This window comes from Athene noctua, chromosome 6 (assembly GCF_965140245.1).
Source record: "Athene noctua chromosome 6, bAthNoc1.hap1.1, whole genome shotgun sequence".
In the NCBI taxonomy this organism is placed as follows: domain Eukaryota; kingdom Metazoa; phylum Chordata; class Aves; order Strigiformes; family Strigidae; genus Athene; species Athene noctua.
Genome location: NC_134042.1, coordinates 50,054,511 through 50,077,618, shown reverse-complemented (window position 1 = coordinate 50,077,618; position 23,108 = coordinate 50,054,511). Strand labels below are relative to the sequence as shown.

The window sequence follows — 23,108 nt, the reverse complement described above, 5'->3', positions numbered from 1 at the left end:
TCCTCCTTTTCTAAGCAAATTTTCCGGTTAAGATACTTGGATAACATTTGATGTTTCTTTCCTGACTAAGTGCAACAGCATACCAAACAAACATAGCTTTTAGGAAATTAATGAGTGGTAGATTCAGTCCCCAGTTTGGGGTTTTAGGAAGTTTTGGGCAAATATGCTGTACTTTAGCTCAGAAGCATTAAAAGAAAAAGGAAAGCACCTTTAACTTCATTCTAAGCAAGAATGGCATGGCAGCTTTTACCCACTTAGTTTTTTACAGAAATAACGGGGACGATTTGAGGAAGAGAGTAAAAATGCTTACTTGTTCTTTCAGCTGATTTACTTTATCTTGGAGAAGCCTCTTCACAAGCCTTAGTTTTTGTTCAACATCCATCATACGTTCTTCCATCATTTTTAGAAGCTGCTCATGACCCCCCTGGAAAGCAACATTTATGTGAGAATCAGTTAATAAAAACCAGTTCACATTCTCTAGTCTCCTCTTTTTTTTTTTTTTTTCCTAGTTTATGCTTAAGAATGTAGTTGGCACTGCACATTTGCATCTGTTTTAAAGAGTTGACTAAATTAATAAACCATCCATGGAAGCAAAATGTTATGGCAACACTTAAGGGACACTCACAGCATTGAACTAGTTTTCCAAGTCTAAGTTACATTTGTGATTTTTTTTTTTTTTAGAACTGGTAAATTGACATAAAATTCTAAGTTCTGTCTTGACTGTGATAGTCAGATCTGGATAGTTTTCTTTTCCTGTTCTTAGGTGCTGCCATATTTCTGTTGAATGTAGGAAACAAAATACCAATCAAAATCTTAACAGTTTTTTAAAAAAATGAAGGTGAAGTCATAAGGGCCGGCATGTTAGTTTGACAGTATAACTCTCCCATGCCAAAGCCCCCATGAAATTGAGTAATATCCTAAAAAAGTAGAATACATTATCCCAAACTTGGTGGGTTTTTTTACATTTTTAGATTAGTTGTTGATAACTAATGTTTCCAAATAGTAACTCTAAAATGCTTTTTCTCTTTTTCTGCAGTGAGGCGACTGTCAGTCTAACTAAAAGCATAGTAACTCAGCCCATTGAGAAAAATTTTCCCAAATAAATTAGAAACACCAGGAACTGCAGAAGAGGTTGTTTGTATTTGGGAACTTTAGACACTGACTGCAGGGAAAGGGGTTCTTTATTTTAATGCTAGCTTGTTACTCTAATTCTAGGAAGTCATCTGAGAAGATTAATTTTGAGAAAGCATCAAGCTGCTTCTCAAAACAAAATACCTTCAAAACCAAAGTACCTTCACACATGAAAAAACTGAGGGAGGAATGTTTCAGGTAGGTAGTTTCTCATATAAACAACTGTAGAAAGATTCCTTTAGGGGACTGACTGAAGTCTACTCAACATTTTATTTGCAACACCAGAAACTCCATAAATTTATGTATGTGGTTATATGATCACTTAGCTTGTGAGAAAAAAATTGAAAAATTTTACATTAGTCATACAGAAAGCAGTTTTACAGTGTTGCTGGACAGGAAATTTTTTCAGATTAAAAAAGTACTACTAAGCAGAACTTGCAGGGACTTTCTAGCTGAGTTATCTTGTGCTACCTTTTGTAATTTGATTGGAATTCAAAAACATGGCCAACGATTACACTTCACAGCAGTCACAGGAGCCTCGAGTGAGTGGTTGAGACAACTATAATTCTTGGTTTCCACTTAATGCCTGTGATTCCTGTTTTTTAGCTTAAAGTTGACTTGACAATGTTCTATCTAACTTCATATTATTTTATGTGTAATGGGAGGAGCCAGCTCAAGCATTAGCTTTAAGGTCATTAGAAAGATAGGAGCAAAATGATCTTGGAAAGCAAAACAGCTGAAATGGTTCACAGCTCTCAGCTATAAAAATCAGAGGCCTTAAAGAGGTGTTTTTCTGACCTCTGAAAGTATTAAAAAAAAATCTAGTTTAATCTAGTAATTTGAGACAAAAGAAAAACCACTAAGGAATGTTATCCAAGAAACAAGCACGTTAACTTTCTGTTTTCTGGCACTGCCTTTTTACTTTATGGTCACAGCACTAGAACATGCCCGTGTACTATGTAAATTATTTTCTTAAATGTGCAGATACATCTGCTAAAGAGAAGGTGAGGATTCTGTACTTAAGCACATCCCCTATTACAAATCTGTCCCAGAAGTCCTGATATGACAGTCCTCAGTATCAAAGACAAATATTTTGTCTAAAATTTCTTAATTCTTGTTCATAAAGCTGAAACTATTGATACTAAGACAAGAGACATTATGTTTAAAAAAATTTTTATTTTTCATTTACATCAAAAAATGTCATCTTTCCCTGTTAAAAAGTTTATACACCTTATACAAAAATGCAGTATAAATACCCCAGATTTTTCTTCAATCTCATATAAAATTAGTACCATTTGAGAAAAATAGTCTCTTTCCACACTGAACAACTCCACATTTTAAATAACATAAATAAAAAGTATTTGTAACAAATTAAAAAAGACAGCTTTTGAACTTTCACAAAATAGCTTCTAGACAAATAAATAGGAAATAACACTGTGGAGACTTTTTTTTTTTTTTTAGAAAAAGCATAAAATAATTTGATCCTCAAGTTTCTCAGCTTATGCCAGTTCGTGTGTTTGTGTGTGTTTATCATGGTAAGGAATGAGATCATAAGCAGCCAAGCTGTCAGAGGTGCCCAATCCTCCGGTAGGAATCTGCATGCACTGCTCGCTGCTCCGGTAGCAAGGCCTAGAGAAAGAAGGGAAGTGGGATACTTCACCCTGATATCCAGATTTTCTTTTAAATAAGTATGTATACTTAAAGCAAATCACCAATACAAGCGAAGCAAGCAACACAAAACAAACAAAAACACACACAAAAGAAAACATGCAGAGTATCACACATTATATTTCTCTAAACACTAATATTAGCACTACACATATGCAATTGAGGAGATATTCAGGATGCATTTGCTAGATGCAAGGACTCTTCAGAAGGCTCATCCATGTTTTTGAGGGATTTAGAAAGATCAGTGGCAGGGATTAACTGCAATTAGCAAAGCAGTTAGGTTTCTTAGAGGAAATTATCTCCACTATATGTATGTATCTTTCTATCTCACAGGTTGCCAAATAGCATTTGTGAAAAATGTAGTCCAACTGACCTCTTTTGTAAAATTATTTGCATTTCTATTTTAAACCTAGCTTTAAGTCTTTTCCTGAGACAGGCTGAACAAGCTGTTGGTCAGAGGCGATTTGAATTTTGAAATAAAGAGCTGAAGAAAGGAGAAGTTGAGCAACGCTAAGTACTCTGAACAAAAATACTGGTTAGCAGAGGTTCTAAGGGAATTTAGGAAGAAAAAAAGGGTCATTAACAGGCTCCCAAATCTAGTTACCGAGCAAGGAATATGAAAAAAGTGCAGCAATTGCCACCGTGCAGCAAGTAAGAACCACAGCACTAGACACAGCAGAAAGTCATTTGGAATTCAGAAGAGTCCAGACAGGTTAACACAGTAGAAGAGGCTCAGAGGTTTTATTTTAGTGAAATTTGAACGTATGACAGTAGCCTTTGAAGGACAATAGCTCAAGACTGACCATAAAATGAATGAGAACACAGACCGCCATAGCCATGATCAAAAAGCAATGAAAACTGCAAAGCGTGATGAACACAAAATAATTCCAAAAAGGAGGGGGATAACTCTGGACACCTTATTACACAGGATGACTCAGGATCTAAGAAAGCTGCAAAGTGCAAAGCAGCAACAGCAGCAAAACTAGGGGATTAAATTTACACAGAAGGCATGGAGATAACCTGACATTGTACTCACTGGTGAAAAGATGATGAAGAGGGATTAGGATGCAATTTTTCAAGATGCTAAAGGGGACATTAAAATGGACATAAGCTCAACTAAATGTTAACCCTAGAAATCAGGAAGACAAATGAACAAATGAAGAAAAAACACGAAGAAAAATCAACAGCGAGAATTAAAGCAAGATGTGCTTACAGAAATGTCAAAGTTGAGACAAACTAAACCAAATTAGGCCTTGATAATAGTTGTAGAATGCATGTGCTTAATAATGATTTCAGAAAGTTATCTAGTAAAGCCCATGAAAAAAGCTGTAGGAGACACTATAAACCAGAATATCCATTCACTTTAAGCTAAAATTAAAAAAAAAAAATCAATAGAAAAAAATTAAAAGGATTAAGTGCATTAGTGCATTGACAGCAAATATTTGCAAAGCCTCTCTGAAAGTATTTTTAAATTCATGAAGCTTTCCAGAATAAAAGCTTTTACAGGAAACGTAGAAGTGATTTATCTGTAGAACTACAAGTTCCAGGATGTGACTAGTTTGCAAATTGTTTCTCAGGCTTTCAAAGGCAAAATTACAAAGTCATCACTCCTAATGCAATACACAGCACATTCATTTGCAGATGCTACTGCTGTAATATGGCTTTTATTGATTTCAAAATTAAACTGCAATCTCTACTTTCCATTGTATGTGACCAAGTACATTAGTCTGTGGTAAATTTCCAGCTGAAAGGGAGACAACCTTGCAATTGGTTTATTTTTACTTATCCTATATTATTTGCTGCTAAGTTTTTGGTTGGGTGGGTTTTTTTGGGGGGTGGGGGTGGAAGAACTTTTTGATTTTGTGCCTTAAAAAAAAAATATTCTTACTCCCAAGTTTTGAAAACTTCTGAAATTCTTGCTGCATAGAGTCTCTCTCCATAATAACCTTTTTTCCAGAACACTCTTAACATGTTCAGAGATATTTGTGCTTCAAAGTCTTGGTTGTCTTATTTTTTTTAATTATAACTGCAATCTGAGTTTAAAACAAAGGTCTTTGTTTTTGGTGGTTTTTTTCTGCTAACAGATTAATAACAGTGTTAGTATTTTATCTAAGTTATTTAGAACTTTTTTCTCATAAAATAAAGTTGTAATATTAAGACCTGTGGCCTGAGACAAAGCTTTAGAGATCTGGTTACTTTTTGAAGAAAAGAGTCATTTGGCAAGCCTAGTCCCCAAGATGCAAACTTGTCCACCTATTGTCTAGAATTCAGTTTTAAAACCCAAAAGAACACTAAAAGTGACTCTGACTCTGCCCAATATGTACAATGGATGTAATCTTCCTTGGAATTAGATTGTTTTTCCTCAGAAATGCCAATATTGAAGTTTCCGTATAATGGTAACAGTGTTCTCCAAACAATGTCTTGTCTTCTGGCCAAATAATGAAGATAGACTGACCTTATAAAAAAAGATTAATTTGTTTGTATTCTGCTCTACTACAGCTGAGAGAACTCCATGTGACAGCAACAGCCCAAACTAGTATTTTATGTGATGGGTATGTGCCTGTGCAATATGTGGTGTAGGGTGGTTTTTTTGTTTGTTCGTTTTTGTTTTTTTCCCCTCAATAATGGTTCCAGACGTGGATATTTGGTAAAGAAAACAAAACCAGAGAAAACCCCTATATGCACTTACTGCATATTGATCAGAAGGAGAAAAGCCAGTTGACTGTGGATGGGAGTGGTTTTTATTTCAAAAAGATTAAGAGGACTTCAGAATTAAGCTATGGCTCAAGCTAAATATACTAAATAACAAAGGTTTGGTCTGTACATATCTTTGATAGAATGAATTTTAATTTTAATTTTTGAACTGGCATAAACAGAGAACGGATCTCATCAGAACTGAAGAAACAAGAAAACAAACCAGATACCCTTTTAAAGTTGTAACTTGCAGAGTAACAAGAGCTTTACCTGTTGCATGTTTGTTTCAGAGGGTCTACTTTCAAGTTCTTCCTGAAGACGTTGACTCCTCCTCTCTGCTTGTAGTAGCTGGTGTTGGAGCTGCAGGAACTGTTCCTTGGGCACCATAGCACAGCCTTGCTGCTGGAGCTCCCGGGAGTGCGGTGATTTGCTAAGCATCACACTGGCGCTTGAGTGGAGCATCTGAAGAGTAAAGTCAGTCAGCCACCAGGAGAAAACGGCACTGCTGTTCAGACAAGGTATCTTTCGGTGTTGCACTAGACATCAGGTTACTTTTGAACAACTTGTACACCAGAGAAACAAGCCTGAACTCAGCAACAGAAGCTAAACAGGCAACTTTTCTCTTTCCAGTGAATAAAAGATGCATCTTTCTGTGCAAGTCTGAAGCCTAAAGGAATTTTGATTAAGATTTCAGACTTGAATTATATATTCATTGAATTTCTTAAAGTTAAATGGGCCTGTGTTAAGCTTTAACTTAATAGTCCTTTTGAATTTTAACCTTGATCTCAGCAGCTCTTCTTAAAAAATAGTATCCACTTACAAATAAAAGCACTAGCATGAGGCAGGCTGAAGTTGACTACCAGTGCTGATTATTTCTACTCTTTAGGATAGAGAGATAACATTCTCCACAACAATTTTTCAGTGTAATGATGACTTAAGTAATTTGATGCCAGCTGCTATATTACATTCAGAATTCAGTATTTGGAATCCTATATATCTTTCCTTATGTTCACTACTAACTGTAAAAATTTTAACACATTTTATAATTTTCATTTCGAGATGTGCCATGAACATAGTTTGATAGCAAGTCTGGAGACCTCCTGAGTGTCTGTGCTGCATAAGCAAAAGTATACTCAGAAGGGCCCTTGAGATATGGATGCAGGTAATCTGAAGTAGTTTAATTCCAAATTTAAGTCTCGCTTGCATTAAATAAAGGTTACCAAATGCATCAGCAAGTCTATGTAATGTAAAGGTAGTATATACCAACAAATAGTGCATAATGGCTGTCCTCTGTGAAGCTGTACTACCAGAAAAATCTTAATTTGTAAAACTAAATGTCTCCTGGGACAAAAGAATTCCACTCCTAATAGTCCTTGCTACAGCCAAAAGAGCACCTCAGAACAGACTTGTCCCAAACAGTTTCGCTTCTCCACATCATTTAATTAAGTGCTGCTCCCAAGCAATGCCATGACACTTACTGGACGAAGGTGGCTAGAAAAGAGGCATGTCTGGCATTGCCTTACTGCGCAGCATTGCAGCCCCCAGAGCTCAACTTAGATAATATTGTCTTGAAAGTTCATCTAATGCCAGGCTAGTTTAAGAGCCAAGATAGTCAGATGAAACAATTCAGCATTTTTCTAGACTAAAGTAAAATCCAGGTAATAGTAGCTCACAGTTGTAATAGTTTATAACACTAAAAAAACCCCAAAACCAGAGCTGTACAGTAAAACACCCTGATGTTTCAGACAAGCTGATTTACAGCTTGAATTTTATGATTTATACTTTCTTCCCATAAAGTTCAGCTGACCACATCAAAATTCTCACCTGTTATCTCAAAGCCATGACTGTTCCTTTAGGACAAGGCATATAATCTTGTGTTAGTGGTTTTAATTTTCCTTTCACAAGTGGTAGAATTATGGCTACAATTTGTAATCATATTTCAATTATTGAGTTCACTGATAACCATAAACAACTATATATAAGTATTTTTCATAATGGTGCAACTCTTCTGGCCATGTGAGCATCTGTACATCTCTGCTGGCCCAGGTAAACAGAAAATAGGTTTTTAAGTACATGAAAATAAACTATTTGTATTTTTTTAAGCTATGAGGAGGCTTTCTTAAATTAATTTGTCTGTAAAGGAGCTGTTCTTTCACTGACAATATAAACTAATGAGCTTTTGATGGGATTTGTTTAGGGTTTCCTGCAATGTTGTGAAGCACAAGAGCAGCTAATGAAAGAGCCGAAGAAACAGTCAATTAACAGTTAACGGCATCTTAAATATAAATACCAATTGTGTGGCTAAAGAAAACAAGATAGTCTTGCCATATTCATCTGTGGAAAAAGTGGAACAATAATGAACTTACTAAACTATTAGGGATGACACTGAGTGTGATCACATATCAGTTAATAGTAAGGAAACATTTGACAATCTGGTGAAGCAGCATGCAGATGTCAAAGGTAAATATGCAAAACACCTTCAAGCCTCACAGTCAATGGGTTAGAAGGAAGGGGTTGAGCCACTTTTCATTTTCTTATGATCAGTTCAATTCTTTTGAATGCAATCGGTTATTTGTCTCGATTTTCATGGCAATGCTGTAGAAGTACACGGCTTCTCAGCGTACAAACTCCACGATACACTCACCACAAAAAAAGTCAGTGCTGCTGTCAAAGTGAAATTTTACATTAAAATGAATAGTGGCTGCTTCACTTAAAAGATGCATGGAATAAAAAAAACATAAAAGAAAGAAATGTTTTCTCCATGCTATGGTAGTACATTGAAAATGATTGCTCTACCTTCGCACACTATTTCAGAAAGAGAACTGCACCCTTCTCTGCTAGTTCCAACCACTGAGTTCTAGACAGGTTAGCCACGAACAAAAGGAGAACAGGCACAAAAGAGAAAGTTAGCAGTCATAAAGTGCTAAGTGAATGTTATACACACCTGCTGGAAAAATGTTATCAGGAATAACAAGAGTCCTGCATGTTTGAAATATAAATTTTAGGAGAAAATACAATTCCATGCTTGGTGTTTATACCAAAGGGTTTAACAGTGTTTGGAATTTTCCCAAAGCTTAATTAAGTCTATATAAATAAAAGCACAGGGCATATAAACAGTCTTTCAGTAACTTGTCAAAATCTCATCTTTTCTAATCAATTTTTGACAGTTTTAGAGCTAATTACATAGTATATTCAGCATAACATGTTTCCCATTTGCTCTCTTGATGAAAACCATGAAATCTTTTAATAAACAGCGTTGCAAAAACATCATCTAGCAGATGCTTTGATTTATGGAACAAGCCAAATTGTGGTGGTTTTTTTAAATATTTATTTTTTTAATTACTTTTCATTTATTATTTTTTAAATATTTAAATATTATGTTTTAAACTCAAATCCAGGACATCAAGTTCAAGGCAAGACTGCTGAGAGACAACTCAGACGTCTAACCTGACCTTAAGGGATACACTAACTTAACATAGTTAAGCTCGCCTGTTCCTGTAAGCAAGGACACTTAAGAACTACGCAGTTTCCATAACATCCAGCATGATCCATCTCCGGCAGTACTGAACAAACATCCACATTTACAGCAGGCTCTGGAGGAATCTCAACTGAAGTTTTTACTCATGCCTTTAGATGAACAGCAAGTGGGGTAAGTTGTTATTCTACCACGATCTAGATAAGATAGCAAGGCTTAAATTCAGCAAGTTATTCCCATAGTAAATAAGAATAGGTTTCTACATTAAGAGAAGCATTATGCAAATATTAATTAGGAAACTTGAGGTTACATGTTTTAGGAAGGAAGAGGAAAGTGTTAGCCTTGCCTCAAGCACAGAAACAAATTTCTTTGCTATTTGATTTTATATCTGAAGCCTTACGTGAATTACGATAAACCACAACATGCTTCAGAGAAGCACGTTTGTCACACTGACATCTTGATCATGAAAGATGAGACTAGGCATTAGGGGAGATTAATTCTTCTAGTTTCGATTAGTTTCCTCTGTTCCTACACATCCAAGAGTTGTTTTTAAATCAATTCATAGATTCCATGAGATAGCAATAAAGCCCCACACTATTCAGTACAGTCAACACTGATTGAAAAGTACCTCCATTAACTGATCATCCAGTTTGACTTGCTTTTTTCTTAGCCCTTCATTTTCTGAGCTGGTTTCCAGTTCACGTTCAAGAGAATTCATCTGACTGATCTATTAAAGACAAGAAGTTTCTTTAGAAAGACAGTAGTTTCTTATTTTACCTGGGTTTCTTTCCCCAATGTGCAGTGATTCATAACTTGCACATCAAGACAATTCAAGATTAAGAGACATAACTATTTGGACACTTTGCTGAAAACCATGTCTAAGGCAATGTTATACAGTGTCTCAGCCAAGTTTCAAAGGCAGAGTAACGGATTTTTTTAATCCAAAAGTGGCAAGGCTAGCATAGAAGCGCTGTGTATGTTCCGCCACTGAACTGTTCGTACTGACTGGAAGTCTGGCAGCACATTGGCACCGACTTGCACCCCATGTGCTCTGCCAAAGCACAGGAGACACTCAGCTTCTTGGGACAGGGCTTTGTAAGGGACAAAGGACATGAGGCTCAGCGTAGAAGAATACAGCTTACCACATTAGCTCTTATTGATGGGAACTACTGCATTGAGTCATGTATTTACCATCTAAAACTAACCTTCCTGTTTGCAGATGACAACTCCTTCTGAAGCTGTTCACACTCTCTCTTCAGGCTTAGTTTCTCTTGCTCTATGGCTTTGACGATACCTGACTGGCTTTGATGCTTTTGGTGCTTTAGGGAAAGGATAGTAGATTCCAGCTGTCGGATCTAAAGAGACCAGAGATGAACAAATATGGAAGAACATTCCAGACCATTCAAAAATCAAATTTCATCTACTTAATCTAAAATACTGAGTACCAAACAATTTCGGACTTGTAGCAGCTTCTGTTGTGTTTCTGACATTTTAGCTTTGAGCACAAAAGGTCTTTCCCTTCCTCTTCCCCTATTTTCTGTTTTCCCCTATATTCTGCCTAATAGAGTGAGCCAAGAAATTGGACGTGATAAATGCTCAGAACATTAAGTTTTTATGCAGGAAAAAAATTGATGGGCGTTAACTGAAAGTCAGACCAGAATCTTAGACAAGAGCATCGGGATTTTCTTTTTAAAAAAAAAAAAAGCTGTCTGAAACATGAGTGGCTGCATACTCAGTGCAGATCCAAAGGAAAACTAGTCCATTATGCATCCGTTCTACAAATGTTTCTATTCAAAACTAATAAGCAACATTCCTCCTGCATTACCCACTGTGAAACAAGAATCATTACGTTTTGCCTAGCACGCAGGGACCGCCGCTGTGATCTGTCAGCTTGTTCAGGTTACCTTCTCCCTGGAGTGAGTCAGGTCGGTTTTAGTGCTCTGCACTTCTCTCTGCAGCCTCTCATTCTCCTGCCTGAGCAGCTGCTGCTCCTGTTTCGTCAGCTGGTCCAGTTCATCCCAGTGTAGTTGCCTCTGTTGGTCCTGGAGCCCTGAGGAAGGCACAGCCAGTTCTAGAACCCGAGTCTTAAGACAGACAGAATTGCAGGGTTAGGCCTTAAACAAAGAAGCAGACATTTTCTCTATTCAGGTGGGTTTTAAGTAGGTTTTCCATAACTGCAGACTCTAAAGTCGCAGGATTCCCATCTTCCTCCCAGCTTACACACTGTTTTCCTCTACCCAGCACGAAACCCAACATGCTAAACCCAACATGCTGGGTGTTTGAAACCCAACATGCTAATCACAGTGCAAACCCAAAGTGCTTCCCTTTGCTAAAATCCTACATAATAGCTGTGCGCCAGAATGGCTGATAGGAGTGCAGAGTTCAACAACACAAAGCAGCAATTTGTGCTCCATTTCAGACTCATCAAGCAAATAATAGAACTCAGTATTATATATTATTCAGTAATAGCTGTAATTTAGTTCCTGTTGTACAATTCGGAAACAGCCTCTTTTCCATGTGGACATTAAATATTCCTTAATTACATGGCAAACAAGCCAAATTACTAACTGAATTCATAATGCCAATCCCAAGACTGCTGTCTACATCCTCCTTCAGTTACAGTTCCTCATTAGTTAAGAGAAGCTGATATCACACTGTGCCTTTCAAAATCAAGTTTGACTGAAAATTAAATCCCCCTGTCAACGACTAGTTGGATTGTGAATATGTATGTAGTTTTGACAGGTGTAAATGCATCCACAGATTTTTTCTTTTTTGGCTAAAGGTTTCTTTCAGGGAAGAGTAGATACTTTGGAGGATAGACTGATTATTGCCTGTTCTCATGTTCAAAACTTAAGTGTTTTAAAAATTAAATCTGCATGTTATATACAATCTGACAAGACTAAGGATAGTTAACTATTTTAAAATGGAAAACTATGAAATACAGAAAGCACCGTTAAAGTGGGGCTTTTTTTTGTACCCACCTCCTTTCATGTTTTGATTTTTGGTTTCTAAACAAGTGATACATTTTTTTTAAAAAAAAACAACCCAGTTGTGTAACTCAGTCTCCTTGCTCAAACCTACAGCACTATTTGTGTCCTTTTAATGGACAAGCCAAGCTAAAGAACTGAGTTAGCTACAACACCAGGCTACAGAAGAACAGCAGCTGGTGTCTCTAAACCCCAGCACACGAAGCTGACTGAGGCACTTGAGCTCTGTTACCTTTTCATTGGCGTTCTGCAGTTGCTTGTGTAAAGACATCACTTCTTGTTTAAGAGTTTCCTTCTCCTGTTGCGTCACCCGTAAGTCTGATTTTAGTCGGGACATTTGAAGGTTGGCATTTTGCAGTGTTTCATCGAGACTCTGAACCTGTAACAAGCAGGAACACAGCTTGGCATTTGCTGCATCAAGATTTCTTGTAAGTTTGATCTGCTAGGATGTGTACATGCACCACATGACACGTATTTAGGATGTCTGATGGAAGGAGTGAAGGAGTTAAAATACCGACAGCTCCCTTTAAAACTGCTACATGATTTTCTGACTTTCTGTTCCAAATTAACAGCCATCCACTTTGAACACAGCCACAAAACTGCATCAACAGAGACACATCTTCCAGCCCTGAATATTTATTGTGATATGCTGGGAAGAGAAAATTTCTCTTGAATTATTTATTCTTCCTGGCAGCCTGTGGCCAACAAAAAACCCCAAGTGTAATCAGCCAAGCAGATAGCCATTCACTCCCCTCCCCTGCCTAGTGAGAGACGAGCCACTGCCAGAAGAGCAGGGAGCAACAGCAGAGTCTCTGCAGTATTTTAGGAATAACTGGGCAGAATGAATTTGCAGAAGGAACTTGGCTGTAGATGCAAAACAACACAGTTTATTCTCAGGAAAAAAAGTCCCTCATAGCATCTAACATGTTTCCTCTTGTCCTTTAAGAACGTCACTTTGAAAACCCATCAAAGCAGCCATTCTTAGCTGCACGACATCTTCACACACATAAGAGGGCTGCTTTTAATAAAAAAAGCACTACAAGAGATTAAAAAAAAAAGCTTTTGATCCAGGACTATAACAAGCTCCACTATTATACCTTTTCTTGTGAAACGGTGAGCTGTGTTTTCAGTGTCTGACTCTGCTGTTCCCAGGATTTCTGTTCCTGCTTCAAGCTGCCAATTGCATTCTCTAAGCAGCTTACTTTAGCTACCTGAAATAAGATTACATCGGTAAGCCTGACTCATTCAGGATTTTCCTTAACCCAATTTGACTTTGAGAGTTAAGCTAGAGGGAGTTACAGCTATGTAAAGAAAATGCAGGAGAGCGGAAAACCCCTTAGCTCCCAGCCTGAATCTCCACACAATAGGATCATTATTTATAGAGTGCATACTGGTTACACTACTCGGGTCCAGAGTTACAGTATGTTAGAGCTGCACTAAGTGCAAGAACACTGTCTTCCTTGTCCTGCTGCAATATTTATATCTAGCCTCTGTTCCTTACAAAGTTTGGAATTTTCTGCATAATCAAATTACACTAAACTTGTGCTTCAGAATTTAAGCTTTCGGAAAAAAAAGGCAGTGGCAACTAAGCCTTTATCTGGCTTGAAGGTAAGGAAAAAAAAATTCCAAAGTAGTTTTACAGATTAGGGTGATACAGATAATAAGAATTTTACAAGCCCATTACAACATGTAGGTGGTGACGTGGATTTGCAGTTATTCCTTACCTTATCAATACACCTGTTTAATTCCTCACTCAGGGCTTCTTTTTCTTTCTGCAATTTTTCATTTTTAGTAATTAGGCTTGAAACTTCAGTTTGAAGGTCAGAGAGATCAGGACATCTGGGCAGCTGTGGAAAACAAACCCCTCAGTTCTATTTCTGTGCTGTTTCTGAATTTTTGCATGCAAGTGTTAAACAAAGTTTTCCCTTCACCTCCGGGCCAAGCATCCCACTCTGGATCAGGTAGAAGAGAGGAGCATACTGCAGTTTGATACAAATGACCGTACAAATATCGTTCATGTGATCTGAGGCACCCTTCCTGAAACAGCAAGGCTAAGGATTCCTAATTGCCCTGTGATCCCTTGGATTTGCTTTAGGGCTGGTCTTTCTCTGCCTCTTCTGTGACAGGGTTAAAAATACTGCTGACTTCTGATCCTTTTCCCATTTGACACAGTGCTTTAGCTTAACACTCTGCCTTCTCTTCTGCTGTTGCCTTTGCTCACTCAATCTTCTGTCTTTAATTACACTCAAACCACAATCCACTCTTTACTGAATAGGCCACATCTGCTTTTGCTTTTTAAGACCATTATCAATCCTAAGCATTGAGTGCTTTACACTGTAAAGAAAATTACTTTGTGGAGCTCTAATCAGGAGAGCTAACATTTGTAGCCTTCATTATCTGTGTTTATTAGCATATATTTACAGCCAATTGAACCATGCTTATACAGGCAATAACCAGGCCCTCCAGGAAATTATCCTTGGAAGCTGTGAGAGGTCAGAGTCTCCACATGGGTTTAGCAATAGGAATTCTCTCCGAGAGGACATGCTGGAAGAGAACAGTCCTTAAATGGAGCTGTATGGGTATCGCCAGTTACACAGGAAAATGGTCCCTTGCCTATCCCATCTGCAAAAACTAGAAAAGCCCTGTCTAGTCCTTGATTAAACCTTTAAATCTTTGTCTTCATTGTCAAAGTCTGTCTTTGTAGGTCCACTACTCTGGAAGACCTTTTCAAAAAAGCTAAGCGAAACCAACCTTATTAGAACAATTGTGCATTGTACCCAGAGATTCTTTCAAGAGGATTTATATTCCCTTCTGGTTAGGTCCTTTCTTTAGAAAAAAAAAAACAAAACAAAACAAAACAACAAAAAAACCCCCCAAACAAACCACAAAAAACTATCTCCAAGTTGAGCAAGAGAGCAGGGTACAAAGAGCCAGCATTATCTGATGGCATTTAATAGGATACAATACCTGTTTTGTTTTCTCGAGTTCCTGCTTGAGGATGTGGTTCTCCTGCTCCAATATATGAGCTTGAACCTTCATTTTTGACAGCTCCATCTCCAAGGAAGACACCACATTTGATGACTGCAAAAAAGAAAAGGCTCAGATTTCAACTGAGGAGACACGCAGGGCAACGAAGGTTAACCAGAGGATGGTGCAGCCAGTGATTACGGATTAGAGCTGGGATGGCACTGGACTGAACAGGCATGCTGGCAAATGCAGGTAAAATATTTAGCATCACTAAGCTCCATTTTCAAGACAAACCTGCACACTACCTCCCAGCTTTTGGCTGCTGCCATGCTTTCCTTCCACCCTCATACCTGTACGTTTATGCCTAGTACTTAGGGAAGTTTAGCTTTGAAAGGCCACGCACAGCTCAAGAAAGGGATGCTAATTCCATAGCACCTGTGCAGTCCTAAAAATTCAATTGTTTTATACCACAAGAGACAGTGTAATCCTGTACCTTTACTTGGGTGTTTTCCAGTTCCTCTTTCAGTACCAGTCTCTCCTTTTCCCATTCCTCCAGGGTACATTTTCCTGCTTCCCTTTCCTTTTGCTTGAGCACCCTTGCCAGCTGTTGATTAAGATCCTGCACATCTGCTTGATTTTTGGAGTTCCTCTGGCTAAGCTCTGTATTTTCAGAGTCCAGCTGCTGGTTCCTTGTCTTCAGATCTGCTACCTGAATTGGGACAGCAGTGTCAGTTATGACTGTTTCCACAGTGGGGAGTAGATTTTAAAAGTATTTCCTTTCTATTTAGATGATCAAAAAGCTGACAAGTGTCACTCCAATTCAATGGCTCAGCCAAGACAACAGAATCACAAAATGGTGACTCAGAGCAGTGGGATATGGCAGTTAACTGCACTCTGTAAAACAGTCATGACCCCCATAGCATTTTATTTCCTTAAAGCATATTTAACATGTTCCATGCCTTCATTTTAAGGCAAAATCAACTGTAAGTGTAGGAATCCTCCTGATGGCCTGTTGCGTGCATGGTCAGCCTCACAAACTGTTAATTTCTCATCATTGGCCTTAATCATATCAATTCTGATATCAGTCATCTGGCACACCACTCTGTTCCTCCTTCCCTTTGCCATGCTGATGTATATTTTGAGGGTTATGCTGGTGAGCTAGTAGATTATTCTGAGCAAGCAGAAATTTTACCGAGCAAAACTAAGAGGGACGTGAACATAAGAGCTACTTAAACCTTCTACTTTGCTTAGCGTAACAAACCACCCTTAAAATAAAAGTAGCAGTCTCATGGATATAAGCAAAGGGTCACAGCTGGCAGCATTCCTAGACCCAGCTAGCTGGGAAGTAAGTAAAGGCTGAGTCACATAACCTCTGTTTCCCATGGGCTACTGCAGAGCATTACCCACAAAGACTACAAAAGAAAGATTTTTAACTTTATATTTCTATTAAATAAACTTTCCAAGTTGACTATGGAAAGTGTTCTCAGGTCAGATAATTGCAGTAATATTGTGACTGTCATCTGATCAGGTCAAACAAGCCTCATATTGATCCCCAAAAGTTAAAGGAAAACAATTATAAAAAAGTTTAAATGTATATAATGGATAATGGTCATTTTCTACTGCCTCTGTGACCATCTAAGGCACAGCTTTTATACAGCCATGATTTCTACAGAGAAGGTTATGGCCTCGGTCCATATACCTGCTTTTTCAAGTTGTCAACCATCTTCTGTACAGCCACTTTCTCCTTTCTCACAGCCTCTATCTTTTGCCTAAGGAAAAATGAAAGCTTGTTAACATTAGGGTCACTTTTTAATACACAGGCCTACAAGAATGGGCTGGTTTATGACATCACCAGAAAGGGTAATTCTGGATATTTATTTATTGCTTAGCATCACTGTTTTGCACAGCCTCGGCAAGTGCTCAGTTCCTCAGGGTACCCCATGTAGATCTTTCCTGGAAGGGAAGAATACTCCCAGCATCATGGATGGTTATCTACTTGCAAAAGACCAAACCACTGAAATAATACTCTGTCACCCTGTACCTCTTCCTGCCTTTTTTAAGGCTACACCAGCCCAACAAGCTCTACCTTTGCTGAAGCAAGAAGAATTGCCTCAGGTCAGCTCATAAGTAGGTCCTGCGTTTGTATGTGTTACTGGGTCATCTGAACATCTACAGTTAAGCCACTGCTTTGGCTCTAGGAACGGGCAGGACAAGCTTGGGCAGGTGAACAGGATGAGGAATAGACTGTCAGCCAGCCGGATTTCCAATGGCACCGTGAAATAAGACCATTTAAAACTTTGTAGAATATCTAACATGAAGGAGCTTTGAGAGAAGGGATGTAACCACTGTGTCTGCACCGCAGCGAGAGCCTGAAGGTATACACGTGGTACGTGCCCCACTGAATTCTTACCGCATTTCTTCTCGGGATCCATTTAGCTCCCTCAGTTTCAGGCTGGAAGCGCTACCTTCCTCATTTAATAAAGTCACTTCGTTCTTCAGAACAGCATTTTCTTCTCTGAGCTTCTCCGCTTCACATCTGTGACAGAGATGAGACAAGTGAAAACTGTTTCTGTATATTGTCCAGGCCCACAGGGAGAAAAATTACTAAAAGCCTAAGCTCCCTGTAATATTTCAAAACAAAACTACAATTGACTTATGTATGAATGGTATATGGATTTCACATTTCATTTACTAAGAGTGCTCCCCAGAGAGCCAAAAAAGGGGCTTTTTGTGCGTGTTTTCATAGCAAAAGTTATTTAAAATCTAAGATACCTAATAAAAGTTTCACACTAATATTATACTATACCTTTCAGTCCTTAAGTTACAAATAACATAACTTTAAACAGCTTAACACCACAATATGCAGATTGCTAGGAGAGCGAGCTGTGTCCCCAGCGGTTTCTAGAGTCTGTATGCTGGAAACAGCAGCGCTGGAAAGTGCCTTTTCTGTCCTGAGGCGACTAAAGAAATAACTTAGCCATGGTGTAATACCTGAAAGAACAATTTCCTGCAGGAAGCTGGTGCCAAACAATAATTAAGCCAGCTGTAGCTACTTTATGGCCTTCAAAAAAATCCTTGCTGAAATACAGCAGTTAAAAACATGTAGGTAAAATCTATTATATTCTCTGAGTTATAATGGTATTTACCACATCACACACCTGCTGGATTCCTAACACTAAGTGCTCCTGCTGGGAAAAAAATTACCATAATTCTCTAGCATTAACTTAAACATTGAGGAAAATAAAAGCACTTTTAGCATTCCAAGTAACATTCAGTACTAGAAGGGAGCAAACTAAGTGAAGGAGTGATATTAGTAAAAGCTAAAAGCATTCTGGAAGTGTTACCATAGTATTCTGGACATAAAAATACAAGAGTTTCTGATGTGCCATAAACTACACACTGCGAAGGTGACTACATCCACAGACAGAACAGCTGGCAGGTTGCTCCTGTTTTACCACTCATGTTAGGTCATGGTCAGAGAGGAGTAAGTCACACACATCAATTTCAACCGTCGTTATCCACGATTAAACAGCCTGCTGGCTAGTAGTTAGAGTCCAAGGCACCGGTTTCTAACCAAAGTTAAACTACAGTGGTTAATGCAGCAACCGTACGGCAGGCAGGCGGCTACGAAGCGATGAGTGGGGTGCTAGGTTAGTTTCTAAGAGGCACGGTTGATTACTGTGGGGCCAGCACATTTCTCACAAAGTTTTGCAAGTGTACGTTACCTCAGGAGATCAACTTTTTGCTGCAGCTCAGTGCACGTGCTTTGTAAGCCCTGCGTCACTGTTTTCCTCTCCTCTCTCTCTTCGTGGGAATGTATGTTGGTTGGGCTAGCCAGAGCAGCAGCTTTCTCCTTCAGCTTTCTATTGGGCTCCTGCAGGTCCCTCTTTTCCAATATTTCTTTCACCAGGCTGTCAGTTGGTACATGCTTGTCTTGCTGACCTGTAAATGCAGTGGCATGTTCTTCCAGCTTCCCAAGCTGGCATTGCAGCCTTAACTGGTTACAGTGTGCATCTATGTTCCCTTGTACATCTTGTTCTTGGACGTCTTCCAATTCTTTAACTTTTTGGAGGAATGTGTTTTCCTCTCTGAGCTTAATACTTTCCAGTTGGCTTCCTTCTAGCTCGCAGTGAAGGCTTCTCAGTTTATGCAGGTTGTCTTCTAGCACTTTATTTTTTTCAACTAACTTTATCATTTCAGATTTCAGATCCTCATTTTCTACCTGAATTTCTTCTTGTAGTGACAGAAGTTTAGCCTGTGCCATCAATCTGTCTTCTAACTCTGTGACCCTTTTCCAAAGCTGAGCTATTACGCTTTTCAGGTCACCATTTGTTGACCCAGGAGCATGATCAAGCAGGAGAGAGGCTTCACTCAGTTCTTCAGCCTTTTCAAGCTCAACCTGCAGCTTCAAAGCATCAGAAACAAACCCTTTAGTTTTGGGACCTATTCTGTGATTTAACAGATGAACTTTCTGCTGTTTAACATCATTGTGTAACATTTTTAGTCTGGGAACTCTCTCAAGAGTTTTCTCGAGGTCTCTCCTTTTTTGAAGCAGAGGCACTCGAGAAAGCTCTCGATTCTTGTCACAATCCTGATTGCCATCAGCTTCCAGTGCTGCTTTACTTCCTTGTGTCTGACACACCTGCACCTCGAGTGCACGGCCACCTGCTCTGGCTTTAACACATGCTTTCTCCAAATCTGAATCAATCTCACTCATTTCTTCCAGGTCTGTAGTATCAGCCTCCAAAAGTGGAAGGACATTTGAATCTGTTCCCTTGTCTGCATCTTCACAGTCGCTGGGGAACCCTTCAAAAATGGGATCCATTTCATCTGGCAGCTGAGATAGGGCTGAGCCGGAGTCGGAGCAGCCAGGACTGGGAGGCTGCACTGGCTCCTGCTCTGCAGCTTTCAACCTGTGCTGCAGCCTGGCAATCTCAGCGGCCATTCTGACATTTTCCTTCACAGCTTGCTCATGCACTTTCTGCAGATTTAAGAGGACATCTGCATCATCTCCCAGAGGTGCCATACCAGAGAAAGAAGCAATTTTGCTCTTTGCTTTGGCATACTCATTTTCCAGGACCCTATAATGATTTTGTAGTGCAGAAAAACTGTGGGTCTCCCACTGCAATTTCTGTATTTTCCCTTGAAGGTCTGAGATTTCCAAACTCATCTCAGCCTTTTCTGTTTCTGCTCTTACACAAATGTCTTTGTTTAAACTCTCCAAAGTAAGAAGTTTGGAATTGAGATCTTCTTTCTCCTGCTTATATTCACTATCAAGCCTCTCCAGCTTTTGCCTAACCAGCTTCCCATTTTCCTCCACCACAGATATACGTTCTTCTTTGTTCTTTAGCTCTTTCTCATGGTCATTTTGGAGTTGTATTATTTTATCATTCAGCTTTTTCTCCTGCTTCTCAGCAGCATTCCTCAGGTCTCTCAGCTCCTTCTGAAGCTGCTCTCTCTCGCACACAAGCTTGTTCACTTCTTCCTTGAAGTTTTTCTCCAGGAGATCTTTCTCCTGCGTTAGGGCAGAAGAAACTGCCTTTTCATTTGCTAGACTTTCCTTCAGTTGCTCGTGGGCTTCAGCAACCTCCTGAGCAATTTCATCCTTTTCAAACTCCCACTGAGATTTCTCCTCTCTTTGCTGTTCAGCAAGTTCATGCAGCTCTCGCTGGTAACGTCCTTCCAGATTTTGGATCATTTCTTCGTATTTATTCACAAGTATTTGTGTGTCGACAGAAAACTGAGTTTCTGCGTGAGATGCTCTTCTGTTATAGTCACTTTCCATTTTTTTCCTAAACACGGTTAACACAATATATTACTAAAGTCTGGGCTAACTCAAAGAGATTCAAATGGCTTTTTGGGCTGAATAAAACAAGCTGAAAAATTAGTTTTTCATTGAGTGTTAGATTTGACAGGTGTTTCCAAGAGCTAAAGTTAAATTTGAGGCAATTTGTTGAAACTTCAAAAATAAAAATCTAATTGCCTTGGAAAAAGTGTAACTCATGAAATGTCCTCAGGAAAGGCTTCATGTACAATATATGCTCTTCTATACTTGTGATCAGATTTGTGGGGGCAGATGTTCTTACTCCCATCTCTCCCTGTCACCCCAGGATGGTTTCAGTTTCTTCTGACACTCGATCTTGGCTAAAAGCATTTACCATCCATCCCTTTCCTTCTTCAGAAAAGTAGTCTGAAAACCCAAATGCTTTAAAAGAACAAAGCAGGGATTTGTAAAGCACAGAGATCCTGAACAGAGCTCCAATTAATCGTGTCTGGTTATGCTTTAACACTATTGTTGCCTCTGGGTGAGCTAAAAATCAATAAAAATATCTGCTTGAGAAAGGTCAGAAGAAAAAGCCCCAGAATAGCAGCCCAGTGTTGTGGAATAAACCAGGTAACAGCACTGTAGAGTTAGTGCACTTGAATTAAGCATTGGGAGTCATTTTGGCACTAGGTTCACCTTGGTCACCACGCCAAGCCATCAGGGTCAGCGCACACCCCTTCCGTCCCCGCCAGCGGTGACACTCACCTTTCCTCCTCCAGGTCCTGCTCGTGCTTCCTCAGCAGCTCTTGCTGGAGCTCTTCCTTCTCCAGGGCATGCACCTCTGCCATCCTTTTCAGCTGCTCGTGAAAGCCACGTTCCAGCTCTCCCTTCTCTTCCTGCAGGGTCTGCACTAAAACTCTCATTTTTTCTTCCACCCAGACACCATTTTGAATCAGTTCTTCCCGTTCTTGACTAAACTTCTCATTTACCTGCTCTAGTCTGGCTCTTACGTCTTCTTCATGCTCCTGCCTCAATAGTTCTTGCAGATTGGCTTTTTCCTCATCAAAACGCATCTGCAATTTGTTTTTCTCATCGTTGTATTTACAGTCAAGCTTTTCTTGCTGTTCTCTGAGCACTGCTGCCTCTCCTTGCAGTTCTGCAATTTGATTTTTAAGGCCAGTTATTTGCTTTTCCATGACATGCATCTCTTCGGTGTACTTCTTCCTCATATCCTCTTGTTCCTTTTCACAGTGGATTTTTGTCTCATCTAGCTGCTTTTCATAATGGCTCACCTACAAAAAGAAAACAAGATTGGAATGGTTCATTTTCTACAGAACATTCTACAGAGACGTTTTGTCAGCATTTCTGTATTATATATTTCCATATATTCTGCAGAATATTTTGATTTCCACATTAGCATCTTATACTGATTTCCCCTGCAAGGAATGCTAAAGTGTTCAGCTTAATTTCTAACTGGGATAAAGATTATTATTATGCAGAAACCAGAGGAATTCATGCTTTTCCATTAAGACAATTTGTGAAAAGCAAAGCCACTAACAACTTTTAAGTCCCAAGTCAGTTTTGCAAATTACATGTGGGCTCTTCTTTTGTTTCATCGCTTACTTTTTCAAAATCTTCCCCAAATTAAGAGGCAGATGAGGCCTTTCCTTTTAAAAAGGTTGTGGGAGTTTTTTTGTTTGTTTGCTTGCTTGTTGGGTTGTTTTGGTTTTTTACATAAGTGACATTGTGTCACTTAAGGAAAAAGTAATGATCTGGGAGGTAATATTTTATCCGTCCCCTTTTCCCACTCTTATCCCAGCTTTGTCACAATACTGTTTCAGCATACCTGTGTTATGCCATATGTGAAGCAAATAGATTATAGTTCTGGATGATAATTATACAGCCACCCCTCATCTGGAGGTGGGCACTGGGCTGACAGTTGCAGTGGAAAGTGGAAGCCTGGCCTGGCCAGCTCCACCGCAGTGCACCTCACCTGCAGAGCGAGGTACAGTGGGTTTGTCTTGGCAACACTGTGCCCCCGACATGGACGCTAGCGTGGGCTGGCTGTGGGAGCTCATGGAGATATTTCTGCACGTGTGGCAAGATTAATCTGCAGATGGACACCCTGAAAATGGGGAGCTGACTGCCCATTTTCAGTGGCACAGATATCATAACAGCAGACTTTCCATACTCCCACAGCACAGATTGTGTTTCAACACCACCAGACCTCACAAGCATAGCATTTAGCACTGCAGACTCCTGCCAGCAGCCTTCCTACCCCACAATTATCCCATGCCAGTGGGTATGAAGTGGCTAATTGAGATGCAGCAGGCTCTCAAGACAGGAGATGTAATACTGCCTCAGAAAGGCTCGCTGCTCTCTTAGCTGTGGGGCAGCATGAGAATCTACTGCAGCGTTCATT

General features: G+C 39.3%; 1 protein-coding gene across 11 annotated transcripts in view; it reads right to left on the bottom strand.

The window, feature by feature from the left end:
• NIN (ninein) overlaps nucleotides 1-23,108 on the bottom strand; it is a 65,506-nt gene that overhangs the window by 4,077 nt on the left and 38,321 nt on the right. For 4 of the 11 annotated variants that reach the window (XM_074909000.1, XM_074909001.1, XM_074908999.1 and 1 more), the window contains exons 16-29: nucleotides 21,452-21,978; nucleotides 18,648-20,714; nucleotides 17,333-17,458; nucleotides 16,622-16,691; nucleotides 15,416-15,631; nucleotides 14,923-15,036; nucleotides 13,680-13,802; nucleotides 13,053-13,166; nucleotides 12,188-12,334; nucleotides 10,873-11,052; nucleotides 10,174-10,323; nucleotides 9,597-9,695; nucleotides 5,764-5,955; nucleotides 311-424 (exon numbers count right to left, since the gene is read on the bottom strand). In XM_074909000.1, the coding sequence (XP_074765101.1) occupies nucleotides 311-424; nucleotides 5,764-5,955; nucleotides 9,597-9,695; nucleotides 10,174-10,323; nucleotides 10,873-11,052; nucleotides 12,188-12,334; nucleotides 13,053-13,166; nucleotides 13,680-13,802; nucleotides 14,923-15,036; nucleotides 15,416-15,631; nucleotides 16,622-16,691; nucleotides 17,333-17,458; nucleotides 18,648-20,714; nucleotides 21,452-21,978 (4,239 nt within the window). Of the gene's footprint in view, nucleotides 1-310; nucleotides 425-2,345; nucleotides 2,761-3,835; nucleotides 3,883-5,763; nucleotides 5,956-8,289; nucleotides 8,351-9,596; nucleotides 9,696-10,173; nucleotides 10,324-10,872; nucleotides 11,083-12,187; nucleotides 12,335-13,052; nucleotides 13,167-13,679; nucleotides 13,803-14,922; nucleotides 15,037-15,415; nucleotides 15,632-16,621; nucleotides 16,692-17,332; nucleotides 17,459-18,647; nucleotides 20,715-21,451; nucleotides 21,979-23,108 lie in introns of those variants that run through there. The other 7 variants (XM_074909003.1, XM_074909005.1, XM_074909006.1 and 4 more) reach the window with 7 other exon arrangements.